General features: G+C 38.2%; 1 protein-coding gene across 5 annotated transcripts in view; it reads right to left on the minus strand.

The window, feature by feature from the left end:
• Positions 1 to 1,556: 1,556 nt before the first annotated feature.
• Positions 1,557 to 15,384, minus strand: part of kmt5c (lysine methyltransferase 5C) — a 35,043-nt gene continuing 21,215 nt past the window's right edge. Inside the window, exons 7-11 of one of the 5 annotated variants that reach the window (XM_077212664.1) lie at positions 10,385 to 10,521; positions 10,002 to 10,162; positions 8,898 to 9,809; positions 8,589 to 8,759; positions 1,557 to 2,394 (exon numbers count right to left, since the gene is read on the minus strand). In XM_077212664.1, coding sequence (XP_077068779.1) covers positions 2,294 to 2,394; positions 8,589 to 8,759; positions 8,898 to 9,809; positions 10,002 to 10,162; positions 10,385 to 10,521 — 1,482 coding nt within the window. In that variant the 3' untranslated portion in view covers positions 1,557 to 2,293. Of the gene's footprint in view, positions 2,395 to 2,677; positions 9,810 to 10,001; positions 10,163 to 10,384; positions 10,522 to 15,384 lie in introns of those variants that run through there. The other 4 variants (XM_077212663.1, XM_077212661.1, XM_077212662.1 and 1 more) reach the window with 4 other exon arrangements.

The following is a 15,384-nucleotide window of genomic DNA, read 5'->3' on the forward strand; positions in this document are numbered from 1 at the left end:
CCGACGCACAAGTTGTGATTTATAAAAACAAACTTGACGGGAAAATTTGCGTCCCTGCACGCAAACTCTGACCCATGCGTACGAACATTTTGGAGATGGAGCAGTTTGGCGACACTGATGGTGAGCTGGAGTTAAATGTCTTTTTGGTCACTTTTAGACAGGAAATCTAAAAAAAATTATACATATACAGAAAGATAATACAAATATAATTTCACTTGCCAAGCCTATCACATGAAGCAAACATCCATCCCTTCTTAAATGTCCGCGCCAGCGAGCGCGTTGGGCCGTTTAGTGAAACTGACGCATAACGCATCTAAAACCGTATAAATCTTCCTTATAAGTCCTAATCATAAATACAGTTCATGTTCACAATAACAGTTTAAATAAATAAAAGAATGATTTGAACTTTGTTTTACTTCTGTTGTAAAGATTTTAGATTATATATGCCATTCTGAATAATGGTGTTAAAAACTTAAATGACATGAAATAATTACTGAGAAGTTACAAAAAAATGTATATTCAATAAATAGAAATATTTGTTGTGGATGCAATGCTTTCGAACACTTTTCCTCTGGCATGCTGTGTTTTAATGTTTTAACTACAGAGATAATTGCTTATCATGATAATAGCAGATTGTCTGAGAAAATAGTTTTGTGCAAATAATGCACAACAAGGTCTATCTGTTTCCATTAAAAACATAAATCAATTAAAAATACTCTTTGGCCACTGGAAAAGATTGAGAAAAACTTTCTCCGAAATGTATTTTACACTGTTTGATTTATTTATTCAAAAACAAGGCAAGGATAGGCTACTAAATTATTTGTATTAAAGTAACTAATGTGACAGCACATCCGCATTTCATATTTTCCTAATGTCTTGTACCGTTAAACATGTTATCATGTGGATGAATAATCATATGCAAATGATATGCAGATGAGGATATGCATAGTAAAACTAGGCGTTGTAAGCTCCATATATGGTTATTTCGGGGTGGAGACACATGTGCGCACAATCTTCCGCTAACTGGGATTTATAAAGTGAATTCTCGGTAGATTCTGGCGTACGCACGGTTTTATAAGTCTGAATATTCTTTTGCGTACGCCATTTTTAGCTTTCTGGAGCACGTACACTTTTAGTAAGGATCCTACGCACAGTTTTATAAATGAGGCCCCTGGATTTGCTAATTTGCAGTTTTTCAGCCAGGAGATAGAACTAATTAGTGAAATCAGCTGGCTGAGTTCATGGGTGGAATAAACAAATGGTAGGACTTTTATTTTCTGACCCCAGGACTTTACACCTCTGTCTTTTTCTATGTAAGCACGTGCTAGATGGACATGTATAACCATTGCATTTGTGTCTTTCTAAAAGGCGTTCTAAAAAGTTCTGTGTGAACGAACCCTTAGGTTATAAATTTCCTTTACAAAGTTAGAAACATCATAATATTTTGGAGAGGGTATTGAAACTAAACGTTGAACTGTGACAGAACCAGCAAAAAGAGGGATGGACATATGGTTGGATGTACCATGAACGAACACATAGAAAGGATCATCTTGTCATTCTAAACTTAATTTTTAGTAACATTACATGCACAGGAACGTGGCATTCCATCTTTTCCAAATTACATGTTATTACATCACAGATGGTAAGATCCAGAAATTTGAACGATGTTTAAGTATTTTACGTAGCAGCTGCTACATTTCTCTTATATGACATGCAGGAATCCAAGTAGAGTACATGCTTGACATATGTGCACCATTGACTGCACAGTCCTATTCAACTTGATAAACAGCCATTGAAACAATCCTACATTAAAAGCATATGAACTTTGCTGTGGTCCTTAATGTGCAGACCCAAAGAAACATTCAAGTTCATTTCACCATTCTAAACTCAATGTTTAGTAACATTATGTGTACATGAAGGTGGGAGGAAGGGAGGGAGGATGGCTTGGTGTGGGAAAGGATTACTGAATAATTCAAAAAGAGAAGAAAGCACAGATGAATCAAGCAGGCTAGTGCCTGTTTCAGACACAAGCATTTTAAAATGGAGGATGCTACTGTACATCTCTTTTGTTGCACAAATACGTCAGTAATATTTGCCAGTGAGGAATATTTATATTTGCCACTGTCTTCAAAAGAAGCAAAACCTTGGGGCACTAGATGTTGAGGTCTTTCTTCACCTGCTTTAACACAACTAAGGACAGGGGTTTATGAATGATTACATCTGAACCAAAGAATTCATGGTGATACAGTAAGGCTTTTGGATCATACAGTGTTTTCCGCAGTGCCTCAAAGGTTCAGCTTTTTACCGCCTCACTCTCTATCCACTGCCTTGCTGCCTGTGTCCTCGTTATGAAAAAAGCTGTTCCACTTGGCTTCAGAGTTAACCCTCTGCTGACTGTTGAGGAAAGAAAAAATGGGTCATGGGTGGGGAAACGGGATGAATAGGTGGCAAGAAGCAAAAAGAAAGTGGACAAAGGTTCAAAGAAGTATTGTGAGATGAGGAACAACCAAAAGCACTGTAACAAAAGGAGCAGGGAGAAAGTATTTTATAAGTGTTTTTTGAAAGGCAAAAGGTAAGAACTAAATAGTTTAGAGAAAGACAAAGTCAGAGAGAGAGCGAGAGATCCAAAAACAAAATATCGCTGCTACATTTCAGTATGCTAAAATACCAAGAGCAGTTTCTTTTAAAATCATTTTATTTTAATTGCATTACTTTCATTTTTTACAATTTTACAGTGGAACATTACAATTTAAAATTCATCTCAAATGTCCTAAGTAACAAACAGGATCGCCATACAAGACATACCGGAAAGAGACATCTGAATTGTAGATATTAAAAAACGGTAAAATACACAAAGTTCAGTACAATCAAAAAATTAAGTTATATTGAAGCACCATGTTAAGAACATATTAAAATAAATATAATGAATACACTAGCTTTTTATAGACAAAGGCAAGGCTTAACACAACTATGTCAAAAACATGTAGGACAGCCAAGGGCTCTCATGTCTGCAACTGTTAAAACTGAGAAGAAGCCAACAAACGCTTCAATCTCTGACATGGACTGGGGAGGGAAAAAAAACAATAAAAAAAAATAATATTATAAGTTTGGAGATGTCAGGTTTTGGGTCTTGGTGACCTACAGGGCTACAGTACATTATCGTAACAATATTCTATCAAGTGTTAAGTGAGTCCGATTAAGGATCAGCTCCGAAGGACACTAAACATCGCTCTAGAGTAATTCATGTATTTACTATTAAATTAAGAGAAATTACTATTAAATTATGCATTTGCCCAATGTACCAAACCAATACCCAATATGATACAAAACCCATGAAGCTGATATAGACAAATGTTTAGAGTTAGAGGAAAAAAAGCATCAAACGTCAAAACACATTTGTGCTTGAAAAGTGTGTGAGATTTGTGTGGAAAAGACGGAATGCTATTCAAATACATTTATTTGAATAGCAACCCATCTTTTCCACATTACATGTCATTACATCACAGATGGTAAGATTCAGAAATAGGTGTTATTTGTAAGCATTTAATGTAAAAGCTTCTCTTCCATGACATGCAGGAATCCAAATACAGGACACCTGAGAGCTGCTCCAAGTATATGCTTGTCATATGAGCACCATTGACTGCACACTTCTATTCAACTTGTCAAATGGGCATTGAAACAATCCAAAATTGAAAGCACGTGAACTTTGCTCTGGTCCTTCATGTGCAAACCCACTAAACCATGCAAGTTGACAAACACTTATTTTTCCTCACATTTGATAGGACATGTTCTTTTAACAAAAAGCAATCTAGATTGCCTACTCTAAACTGAAAAGGAAATAGAGAAAATTTCCACATGGTGGAGAACCGCATCCCCATCATGTGGCAAGTCTTGTGTACTACAGGATCAACAGAATATCTATTTTCCTTTGTGTTTGTACGTACAGTAACCACTAGCATGAAAATATTATCTTCTATAATAATGTACTAAAACTTCATTAAATGTAGCATACAAATAATTAAGCAAGTGAGCTAATAAAAATATGTCTTTAAATATTTCAAGAAAAAAGTCTGTTTTGATGCTAAGAACAGGACAATTTACATAAATCCATATAAGTTTAATGAACACAAAAAGAACACCTTAATACATTGAAGTTTTAAATAAATAACTTCTTAGCATATCAACAACAAAAGGATGTTATTAATCAGTATATTGTAGGTCCAGATCCACTGTACCGTCAGTTACCACAAGCCTCAGTCTCTTGGGCTTCCGATCCGTTATGGCGGTGCTTTGCGAGTGGGAGGTGGAGAAGTGTAGAGAATTATATGGGTGAGTTCCAGGCTCCCCCTGATGCTGCTGAACCTTTCCAATTTGGTCTACGTGGACTTTAGACCTACTCCCAGAGGGAGAAGGTGTGAAGTTTGAGGGACCACACGCTTCTACAACCAGCTTTCCTTGTGTTCCTGAAGGCTCCATAAGACAATGATAAGTGTAATTCGCAGGTCCTGAACCAGTGTAATTTAAGTTTTCACCATCACCACTGTACCCCACAGTCACAGAATGATCTCCGGTGAAGTTCACTACGTAAGACTGGTGAGGAGGCTGACTGTGTTCAAAAGTGGTTGACTGAGTTTTAGTCAATGGGACCTCATGGATTGAGGATTCTCTGCATCCCAGATGAGGACTGCTGTGCTGCGATACAGGAGGTGAAAGAGAGGAGCTGAAGTTGAAATCAGAAGATCCACAGTGAGAAACGTTTGGACACATCTGATTCTTATTGGGCTGAATAGAAGACACCCCAGAAAGTTGAGTGTTTTGAGTGGGAGCAACAACAGCATGGGGTTTTTCTAATTTTGAGAGTTTGCTTTGTGCTGTACTGTAACATTGAGAACCTTGAGATGAGGAAAATAAATATGTGGAGGGCAGGGATGGATCTTTATCATTTCTTGAAATCTGAGGCTTCATACCTGCAATGTTCTTGAAAGCGTTTGTTGTGGTTTTGCTAGAGCTGACGAAATAAACAGGGTGAATGTGATCACCTTGCTGACTGGGATTTGCAGGATACTGTTTGGAAAGGATGTTCTTTGGGCTTTTTTGCAGATTTTCAGGAAATCTTGAGGACCCAGCATTAGGCCATCTAGCTGAAGAATCTTTCCCACTGTGAGAACTTGATGGGCCGGGCCAAGCAAAGAGGCTTTCCAGGTTGTTGTGAGATTTTGAGCTGCCTGCAGCCATGGAAATTTGACAAGCATTTTGGCCAACCTCGGTTTTCGAGACATTCTTGGGGTTTGGAAAAAAAGGAAGCTTCTTGTCATTGTTACGAAAATGTGCATTACCAGAGTTGAATGCACCTGAACACTCTGCAAGTGAGATTGACTTATTTCCTACGTGAAGGGAATGGAAGGGTGTGACAAGGTTACTCTGAGTTCCGGCACCGTGTAAGCTTTGCGTTGACTGGTTTGCAATTACAGATTCAGATTTAGTATTAGAGATTTGCAAATTGAGAGGTCCATGAGTTTTGTCTTTAGCATCAATTTTAGCAAGGCCTGACTGAGAGGACTTTGTGTTTACAAGGGATTCAAGAAAGTTTAACTTTTTATCCTGAGGATGCAAGCGTACAGTTGGGTGTACAGGCTGTTTAGCACTTGTAGATGGATTAAACATTGTCAGGTCTTTGGGGAGATATGGTGTTGCTGAATCTTCCTGCACCAGGAGATCTATGGGACTTTTTGACAACTCGGCATCAGACAAATACAGATCTTTCTCAGGGTCTTGAAGAGGAGCAGAACTTGTGGCTGTATTACATAACTTATCTTTGAAGAGTAGTTGAGGCGCACAAATAGATGAGGATGTGTCAGATTGAGCAAAGACAAGATCCGGGAAGCTTAGATCTTCACCGCTACTAAAGTTACTCACTGGGCTTGGGGATCCTAGGTAAGGGGTCTCCGGATTCCATGCATCAGTGGGACTTTGGGAGAAGGGGCTGCTGAAGGATCCGGTGTTATGTGGTTCCCCAGGACAGTAATCTATCAAAGAGCTCGCCAAGCTGTTTTGTGCAGGCATCTGATCATAGCTTTCTAGATTTAAACATGGAAAGTCAAGCACATCCTCTGAATAGTTACTAAAGCTGCACTCTGTGGAAAAGGGAGAGATGGGAGGAGACTGATTCTGAGAGGATGTTACACTAGTATTAGTGGGAATACTTTTCTCACATATTTCTGACTGGCTCAGAGCCTGGAGTTTTGACAGACTTTTATTAATCTGAAACAAATTGTGACTCAAGCACATGTCATTCCTTTCTTTATTCTCAGTCCTACTAACTCCAGTCTTAAGAATATTGGAATTGTCTGACACGTGCTCTCTTATATCCTCTTTTGCTTCAATACTCCCACTGACATTACTAACTCCTGTCAGCCCATCATAACAGGGAGAGTAAAGCGATAAAGGTGAAAGGGATAATGGTAGAGGTGAAGTTTCAAAACTCACTGGATCTTTGAAGGTCTCAGTCCCCTTGGTACAACTACGCACTGCCATTATTTGCTGGCACGGAGAAGGGTTTTCCTCTTTAACTTTGCCAAGAGGCATCTGTTCCAGTATCGCTGCTGTAGAAGAGACAGATGTTAACTTATTTGGCTCCCTGTACACAGTATCAATGCTCCCATCTTCATTTTGAGCTTCTTTCCACTCCACCTCCCACTTGCCTTCAGCTCTCCTGCACAATCTAATCAAAGGTAAAGGTTTAATGTCATCAATGTCTGTTTCAATTTTTGGACCAGATGAGTTTTGTTGGAGTTGTGCATTGATAACCTCAGTAGTGTCTTGAACAATTTCTTTTGGTGTGCGTTTACTGGTTTTCTTGTTGATGCAGACTTTTGATACTTTTTGCTGTCTTTTACATGGTTTAGTTGCACATTCTTTTCTGCAATGCTCTAGCACGTCTTGGACTGCTTTGGTGGCTTTCTCCAAACCTATGCCTTTATCAGCCTCCCCATGACCCCGAATCCTCTCCATTTCTGCATTTAAAATTGAGACAGAATCCAAAATGGCCCTAAAAGGGTCAACTAAAGCCAAGCATTGCTGTGGGCTTGATTTGTCCGCAACACTTTCGGCTTCATCTGTACTATCCATTTCCCACTCCTTTCCCCTTTTCCTCTTAAGGCGGATTCTGACATTTAGCTTCTGTTCTTCTTCGGTCTTATCCAAAACATTTGAGGTAGACGACTCATCTCCGATGGCATCTTCTATATTATCCATAATCTCACAGCTCTCTACTCCTTTAGTTCTTTCTTCCACTCCTTCCACACTTTTCGCTTGGTTCTCCTCTCTCATGTTGCATTTAAGAAATGTTCCTTTAATTTTGGATTTTTCACTCTTACGGTCATTGATTGTCCTCTCACAAACAGGTACATTATTTGTGCTATCCCTGTATTCACAAACTCTGACATTGTTTCTCACTGGTCTATGTTGAGCACTCTGAAGAACTTTAGAGCATTGTTTCAACTTGGATGAGCTACGCTTTTTGGACCCAACGCCAACATTGCCTTTATGAGTTAGACTTGATTCTAGCAATGAACATTTCAGCAATGTTGTCTCCACACTACAGCATTTTTTCAACTTGGATGAGCCACGCTTTTTGGACCCAACGCCAACAATGGCTTTATGAGTTAGACTTGATTTTAGTGATGAACAGTTCAGCAATGTTGTCTCCGCACTGTTGCTTTCACTTGGCTTAGGTAACAGATTGTCCGAGTTGAGTTCTGTGTCCTTATTGACATTTGTACACGGTTTTGCAGGTACATTAACATCTTGTTCTGGGTCTGTATCAAGCGATTCTCGAAATGCTCGTTTCTTTAAGGGAATACTGCTCTGAGAACTATGATCCAGACAAACCATGCACATGGATGGAGGCTCTGGGGAAATCAAAGTGTTTTCTGACTGTCTCACTTGAGTATCTTGATGTATATTTGGCTGATCAGCTGCAGTGAGTCCCTGAATAGAGTGCTCATTTCTGTTAAGTGCATCATGCTTGTCCTTTGTCTCGTTATTGTCAGCAAGTGATAGTGTCTTCATATTATCAACTTCTCCGTTGCCACTGTAACTGCATGGAAGTTGGTGGTCATCAGCATATTTATCTTGTTGATTACACTTGCCACTCAAACTCTTTTTAATATCCGTCAGCAGTACCTTTGCCTCTTTAACAACAACAGTCTTGCTCCCAAAATGCACTGTTAACAACTTTTTCAAGTGATTTCCATCTCCCAGCTTATTGACTCTTTCTCCATCCTGCACCTCAGGTATACTCTCAACATTTGTTTGTTTCGTATCCTTGTCTACTCCTTTCTTTTTCTTTATAGAATCTTCAGATTTATTTGGAATTGTGACATCAACAGATGCAACCGTTACAACATTATTATCTTGCTTAACTTCATTTTCATGCTCACTGTGGCTATCCTTAACATACATATCCACAAGTTCTTTCACAGCAGGTTGTGTTTTGCCAATCTCTAAATCACATGTTACTTTTAGGTACTTATCTGCACTCTCCATATTTACTGGTCTGAAATACAACTCCTTCACACCTTTCTTACCTTGTCTATTGCTTTCTTCGCTCCCATTTAACTTTGTGCTCTGCTGTACAGATTCAGCTGCTGTATCATTGTCTCTTTTACTGTCTGACTCCCTCTGACCTGTACTCTCAACCTCTGGTTTACCTGGGATAGGCACCCTGACCAGACTTACTTTGAGGTAACGATTTAACCCTGAGAGGAAAGAGATAGGACTGTTAAGAGATGGTGAAGACAAGGAGGGTGTAATGCTTAAATCGCTAGATACAGACTGCCTATGGTTTTGCTTATTATCCCCTGAGGTCTCTGAAGCTACACAATAACTAACATCACCTTTCCTAGAAGTAATGGAACCGCTGATGTGTCTACCGCTCCCAGCCACTTCCCTGAGGCGATCCCTAAAGACTCTCTGCTGCGCCTCTCTGATCACCATGCTCTCTGCTTGTGATGATTTGTCACTGTTAGCTCCAGCATCTCCATCAAGATGTACATTTTTATCAGTACATGGTTTACCTGGAGAGATTAAAACAGGATTAGTGATCTCCTTGCACTTAACCTCACTTCCTTTTTGCTGCTTCCCATCTTTTGTCTGCGAGTCAGAGCATTCATTTCGGTCTGTAGAGATTTTAGAGTTCGATTTGATCCGTCTGGTCCTCCTCTTGTTGAATCTGGAGCGTTTAGATCCAGTTCTTGCTCGGAGACTGCTGCAACGACTACGAAGAATATTCCTGGTCCTTGAGGAAATGCCCTGGTGGACAATTCTGACAGAAGATGCATCAATATTACGTCCCTTGGCCTTCATACTGTTTCTTTCATGTACACTTGAAACACATCCAAGAGTGAAGGGTTTAAATCTAATGACAGGGTCTCCATTTAACACTTCTCCATCCTCACCCGTTCTCTCCTCTGGTCCATTTATGTTAGCCCTGCTGGGTATTGGAGAGACAGATTTGCTGTTCTTTGTGATCCTCTCTGGTTTTGGTCGCTCTTTCTCAATTAGGTAAAGCAGGGCTCTTTCTTTGCTCAAGGGGTCCTTACAGCTTAATAGGAAATTTGTGCTGTGCTGATGGAGGCAGATGCTCAGCTCCTTTAGTTTGAGGTGAGGAAAAGATAAGAGGTTTTGTGTTCTCTTTTCCACCTGTTTGCAATGCTCCACCCTCCTCCGCTTATCGGTCTTTCTCATCTTGCTCGAAACAAGGGCGTTCCTCTTCGTCCTTTGGGAAAATGTATTCCTCATTGGCAAGACTGACAAAGAATGAGATGAGAAGAACAGACAGCCAGAGTTAAATGGTTGATAATAGTGAGATTAGTTGACAATACTAGCTTCTTCACCACATTATTAGGCAATTGCATTGGATGCTTAATTATATCCTTTGCGATTTTACTCTGGGACACAAGTAATATAGGAAAAGAAAACAAATGGTATAACAAGCATACCCGAGTTTGAAACAGTGAGGAATGGCTTTGGAGGGCCATTTCCCCTATTCCTGTTCAGCCTTAGATCGGTCTCTCTGAACTCATATTTCTGTCCTGAAGGATCCCTGGAGCAAGCCACATCTGGGAACTGGTCTCTCTTCTTAAACAATCCCTCTCCTCTCCTGCATAGATTGGCATCATTAGATAATTTATCTTGAAATAAAAGCATATTTAAAATGCTTTGAATGGATTTGTGTCATTAGAAACCTAATTGACATTAAAAACCTAATATAGCTCAGAATAATTTCACGCATCCATTGAGATAATTATGCATCATAGACCTAACATCACTAAAATATCAATAGCAGATGGCCATAAAACAGTATTAACAGATTTACTCTCACCTCTCACATGTGCAACATTCACACATTTCATTATTCTCCCCAAAAAAGCTGTCCCCATAGTAACAGGTTATCTCTTCCCCTGGAGAGATGGGCCGCATCACTTTTACACAGGCTCCATTCTTATCTCCCGGGACAAACTAATAGGTGGAACAGAAACAAACATTATGAGCAAATTTCTTTTCAGTATGAGCTGTTTGACTATAATCTGTTTAGTCATATGCCAGGAAACAAGTAAAATAAATTAAGTAAATGTAGCTGGGGGGGTTCGGATGAGATCTGTGGAAACTGCGATGCATTATTTTAAGGATTATTTTATAAATTTCAAAAGAACAGTATTTATTTGAAACAGAAATATTCTGTAACATTATAAATGCCTTTACAGTCACTTATTTGCTAAATAAAAGTATTAAAATCTTACTGCCCCCAAACTTTTGAACAGTAGTGAATTTTATTCCTATATACGTCTATGTATAAATTGTTGGCTACATTTAGGACTACAAATGACCCAGACTTTTGACAAAACTAAAGAAGTCATAAATACCACATAAAAATTAGATAGATAAAAAAAAACATTTAAACCTAGCTCATGTTTTAATCTTATCAAAATAATGGACCGCGTTTAAAATGATCTGTCAGTTTTTTTTTCAAAACCATGTATATGACAGAATATTTTTGGCTAATACTAAGGTGGAGTTAAAAATATTGATTTCTTGATTTTAATCAATTCTTAATCAATTTGACCAAAAGAGCAATTCTTGCGGTTTATGGGCTTTTTCAGATATGACTATCTGAATGGACGAAATAAGCTTATGCAATTTAAACATGAACGCGACCGGAGATGGTGGAAAAACACATTAGCAGCTTTCGTTTCTAAATCAGATATAGATAAGGTAGCACAGTACAAACTACATATATATGAATGCAATAGTGAAAGAGCGATTGCATGTGAATTAATTGTACCTGGCAGGATCTCTTTAATAATAGTGAGGTTGTGGGTTTTGGTTACTAAGAAACATAAGCTAGATCTATTAGTTTCTAAGATATTTTATTGATAAATAACAGAAGATTGTTGACAATAAATTTCTGCGCTACTGAATGTTTCTGTGCACACAATCTGCACCTGATGTGCGAGCTACAGTCTTGTATGTGTGCAAATATTCAATAATGGATGTATTAGAAACATTTGTCAATTATTATTAAGCATTGCAATAAGCATACTAAAATTAATGTTGTTCACTTTTATTTGTTTGTAGGCTACTTGTAAAAGTCTACTTAAAAGGCTGTTGTCCATTACATGATACGCTGTGTACTGAAATTCCCACAAGGATTTCAACAATATTATTTGAAATGCATCATAGATACATTTTCCAAAGAGGTTTAAAAAAGTTTGTACTTGTTTAAATTCAAACAATAGCATAATACACGTGACTAGTCCTGATTGGTCCAGAGTCGTTGAATGGTTGTGATTGGTTCTTATGATAATGAGCTCGCTCGCACCTCACTCAGACCTTAACAGATATGCTGTGCGTGCGTGTGTATACATTACTTGAATCTGATTAGGTTTAGAAGTCTAAATTTAACCTGTTACAAATATATATATATATATAGTGCGATCGTGTCTCTTTAGAGGACTAGGACGAAACCACGTGATTTATATGGATTAGGTGATGTTTTTTGCGATTAACGATGCGATGTAAATCTCTCAGGTTTAATTAAAATATGTCCGTTTTTCTTTCGAAGATGAACGAAAGTCTTGAATAGTTTGGAACTACTTATTTGTACCCAGCTTCTTCAAGTTTGCATGACGTGTGACATTTGGAAACTCATTATATTGTGATTCTAGGTAAGATATGCATTACATTATTAACGTTACTTGTCAGTGTCATTTGTTTTTTTTTTGACAAAGTGTAACACGTCCTTTTCAGTTCAGCTACATTAAATTTGACCAATCAGAGCCAAGCTTTTCAAGTCGAAGCAGACTCGAAGAGTTGAAGATCTGTTTATTCCAAGCGTGCTGTATCTTTTTTTATGGGCAGGAGCGATGCTAAATTCACAAATGAATCACTCTTTTGAGTCGATTCTGTTTAAAGACTTCAAACAAGTTGGCTGATCTGTCTAAATCGGTTCGCGAATCAGTTTGAATGATCTGTTCAGTTTCCTGCACTCACTGAATCACTGAAGCGCTTTCAATTCACTCGACTCGGAGTCGTAACAGGAAGATTTAAAAACATCAAGAGCATTGGATGAAGTGGCCGTGGACTTACAGTCTAGTGAAAGCTAATCTGCAAATGCATCATATTTTTGCCAACGATGAAGATCTTTATTAGTTGAACATCTTCGTAAGCTGTCTGTGAATGAATGATTCCACAGGACGAGACAATCGATTTCATTTCATTGATTCAGGTAAAACATTTTACAACCAAACAGATTATTAGGCGACGATAGCGCTACTACAAAGTATAACATTATCCGTTTTTTGGACATATACATTAATTTATAGGCTACATTAAATAAGCTTGTCCACAGTTTATGAAATGAACCCCACCCGCAGTAATGTGTGTGTATATTGCGCAGTGGCGTGCGAACTCGACTTGAAAAATGCCTTTGCCTGCCTTAGACACTGTCAGTTTACCATTTTAAACATGCTTGCAGAAATATATATTTGATTACATTTTGGAGAACAGACAGAAGAAGATCCGTCGATGTGCATTTGATCGTTGTTTGTGTTCAGATGTTCAGTAGGGGTCATGAGCGCGAGCACACGTGAAGAGTTAACTCTTTCTTCTCTGTCAATGGTTCCCTTACATGCCTTTGAATGCAAAACTCTGCAGAGTCAATTTATTTCGACATTGTCTAATAATCCAAATGTAGTTGTAGTTTTCCTTGTGGTTTTCCTGTCACGAAACCTGAAGACTGAAAAATAAAGCAGCAGGACTTGACAATTCACTTTAGCGGCCCAACAGCCGAATACTTGTTCAGACTATTGCCCTTTTATTTTGCACTATTTAAAAAAGGTTGTTTATGTTTAGCCTAATTAATAGTTAATTATTTTATTTACAATTTAATATAAATGTTAATTTGCTGTTAATAATAAAGAAAACTGCTTTATAATGATTAAAAGGTTGTTTAAGTTTAGCACAATTCATAGTTCATTATTAATATTTACAATTTAATACAAATGTTAATTTGTTTATTTGTTAATAAAGAATACTGCTTTATAATTATTCATTTCCATTGTCATTTACAAGCTACATGTTCTTGATCGCGTCTGCAGTGTGTGACACGGCACGGGTGAGTTTATTATTATTTTTTGTTTGGGGGGGGGGGGGGGGGGGGGGTCTCCCGCCACACCACGAGATTTATTGCTTCTTCACCGCGGTAAGAAAAAATCCAATACCGTCACAGCCCTACACGTGGAACACTGATGTTAACCGCTGTAACATGATGGTGAGAGTGATTTCTAACTTAAGCACTGGGTATTTAGTAAAAGTCTGAAGTCTTTGATAAATGTGTTTAAAATCTATGTGGATACATTTGTCTGTCTTAAAAAAAAAATAAAACATTATCCAATGCATCTGCAAAAAACACAATTTGTCATTATTATAACATGTACAACATTACATTAACATTATTTTTATTTGCCAAAATGAAGCTGTGTATTTATTTCTGATTTCCTGAACAATTTGGCTTCATTGTTATGATGTAAATGATCTTTGAAAAGTTTTTAAAAAACATGTTATGAACATAAAGTTACTTTGTCTTGAGAGGACCTGCCAATTGGTACTGTGTGTTGATTGGTGTTTATATCTGTTCAAGCTTGACAACCTTATTGCCTTTTTGATTACTTACTAATATATATTTAGAATTACAAATAAGTACAATTATTATATTGTTAAAATGGATGCTTATAAGAGAGCATACATTTGAAACTGCTAAGTCTGCGAAGGGTTTTGATTATATTACCCACCAAGTACAATGTACTCTGCGTACTATCATTGATACAAAGAAAACAAATCATTTATCATAATTTGCCTGCCGTGTGTGTCTGTATACATATACATGTATATATAATCTCTCTTTTTTTCATATTAATATTTGTTGTTTTTCAGGCCAGCTGCTATGGAAGAAAAACTGAAATCTGATTGCAGAGACGAGCAAAGAAGAGAGTAGTAAGTGTTGGGCTTCTTCTAATCTCATGTTCAATGTAACTCGTAGAGTGCTGTATAGTGATGACAGACAAGAGGATAAAAGTGAACACTCATGTCTAGCTTGATTAGGATATAGCCAAAGCTTTTAAAGGTAACTGAGAAGTCAACGGAATTCTAATGCATTTCTATGCAAATTATTATACATGTATACAAACATGGATACAAAAAGGTTAATCATTGGTTAATTTTATATAAATTCTTCTTCCCTTTAACAGGTCCTGTGATTAAAGCAGTTTTCAAAAACTACCATGTCTGAACCACAAGCCCTCAGTTGCAGAAAATGAGTCGTACTCAAAGAATTGACCGTCCACTTGAAGATGAAGATGTGACATTCAAACTCTTCTGTTCTCTTTCATAGGTTCACTCAACGCTGCGGAAAGCGCAGTGGGATATTCTCTGAATGTGCCGATTGTCTGAAGCCTTATAGAATCACGCCAATTCATTGGCTGATGGCGTCCGCGCGATATGGCTCCGCCCCGACGCTCTTACGTCGCATCATTACATATTCGCGCGCGCGCCATCTGCTCCTCAGATTTCTCTACCTTCAGAGCGAAGCGGTCACGTTGCCCTTCGCTCGTGATTTTTCTGAGCTACAAATACATCTGGATTATTCTCGGCGCTTCTGCGACTGTTCAAGCGGAACTCTGTTTCTCCTTACGGTGAAGTTGCCATGGATTTCAGACGCTGTACTCCACCATGTGCTCGTTACATCGCTAACGACGACCCACACAGTAAGTGCGTTAAGTGTTTGGGTTTTTCACATGCACGTGAGGCAGTTATAGGATCGTCTAA

This window comes from Siphateles boraxobius, unplaced genomic scaffold (genome assembly GCF_051911475.1).
Source record: "Siphateles boraxobius isolate OS27281-9 unplaced genomic scaffold, OSU_SipBor_1 66, whole genome shotgun sequence".
In the NCBI taxonomy this organism is placed as follows: domain Eukaryota; kingdom Metazoa; phylum Chordata; class Actinopteri; order Cypriniformes; family Leuciscidae; genus Siphateles; species Siphateles boraxobius.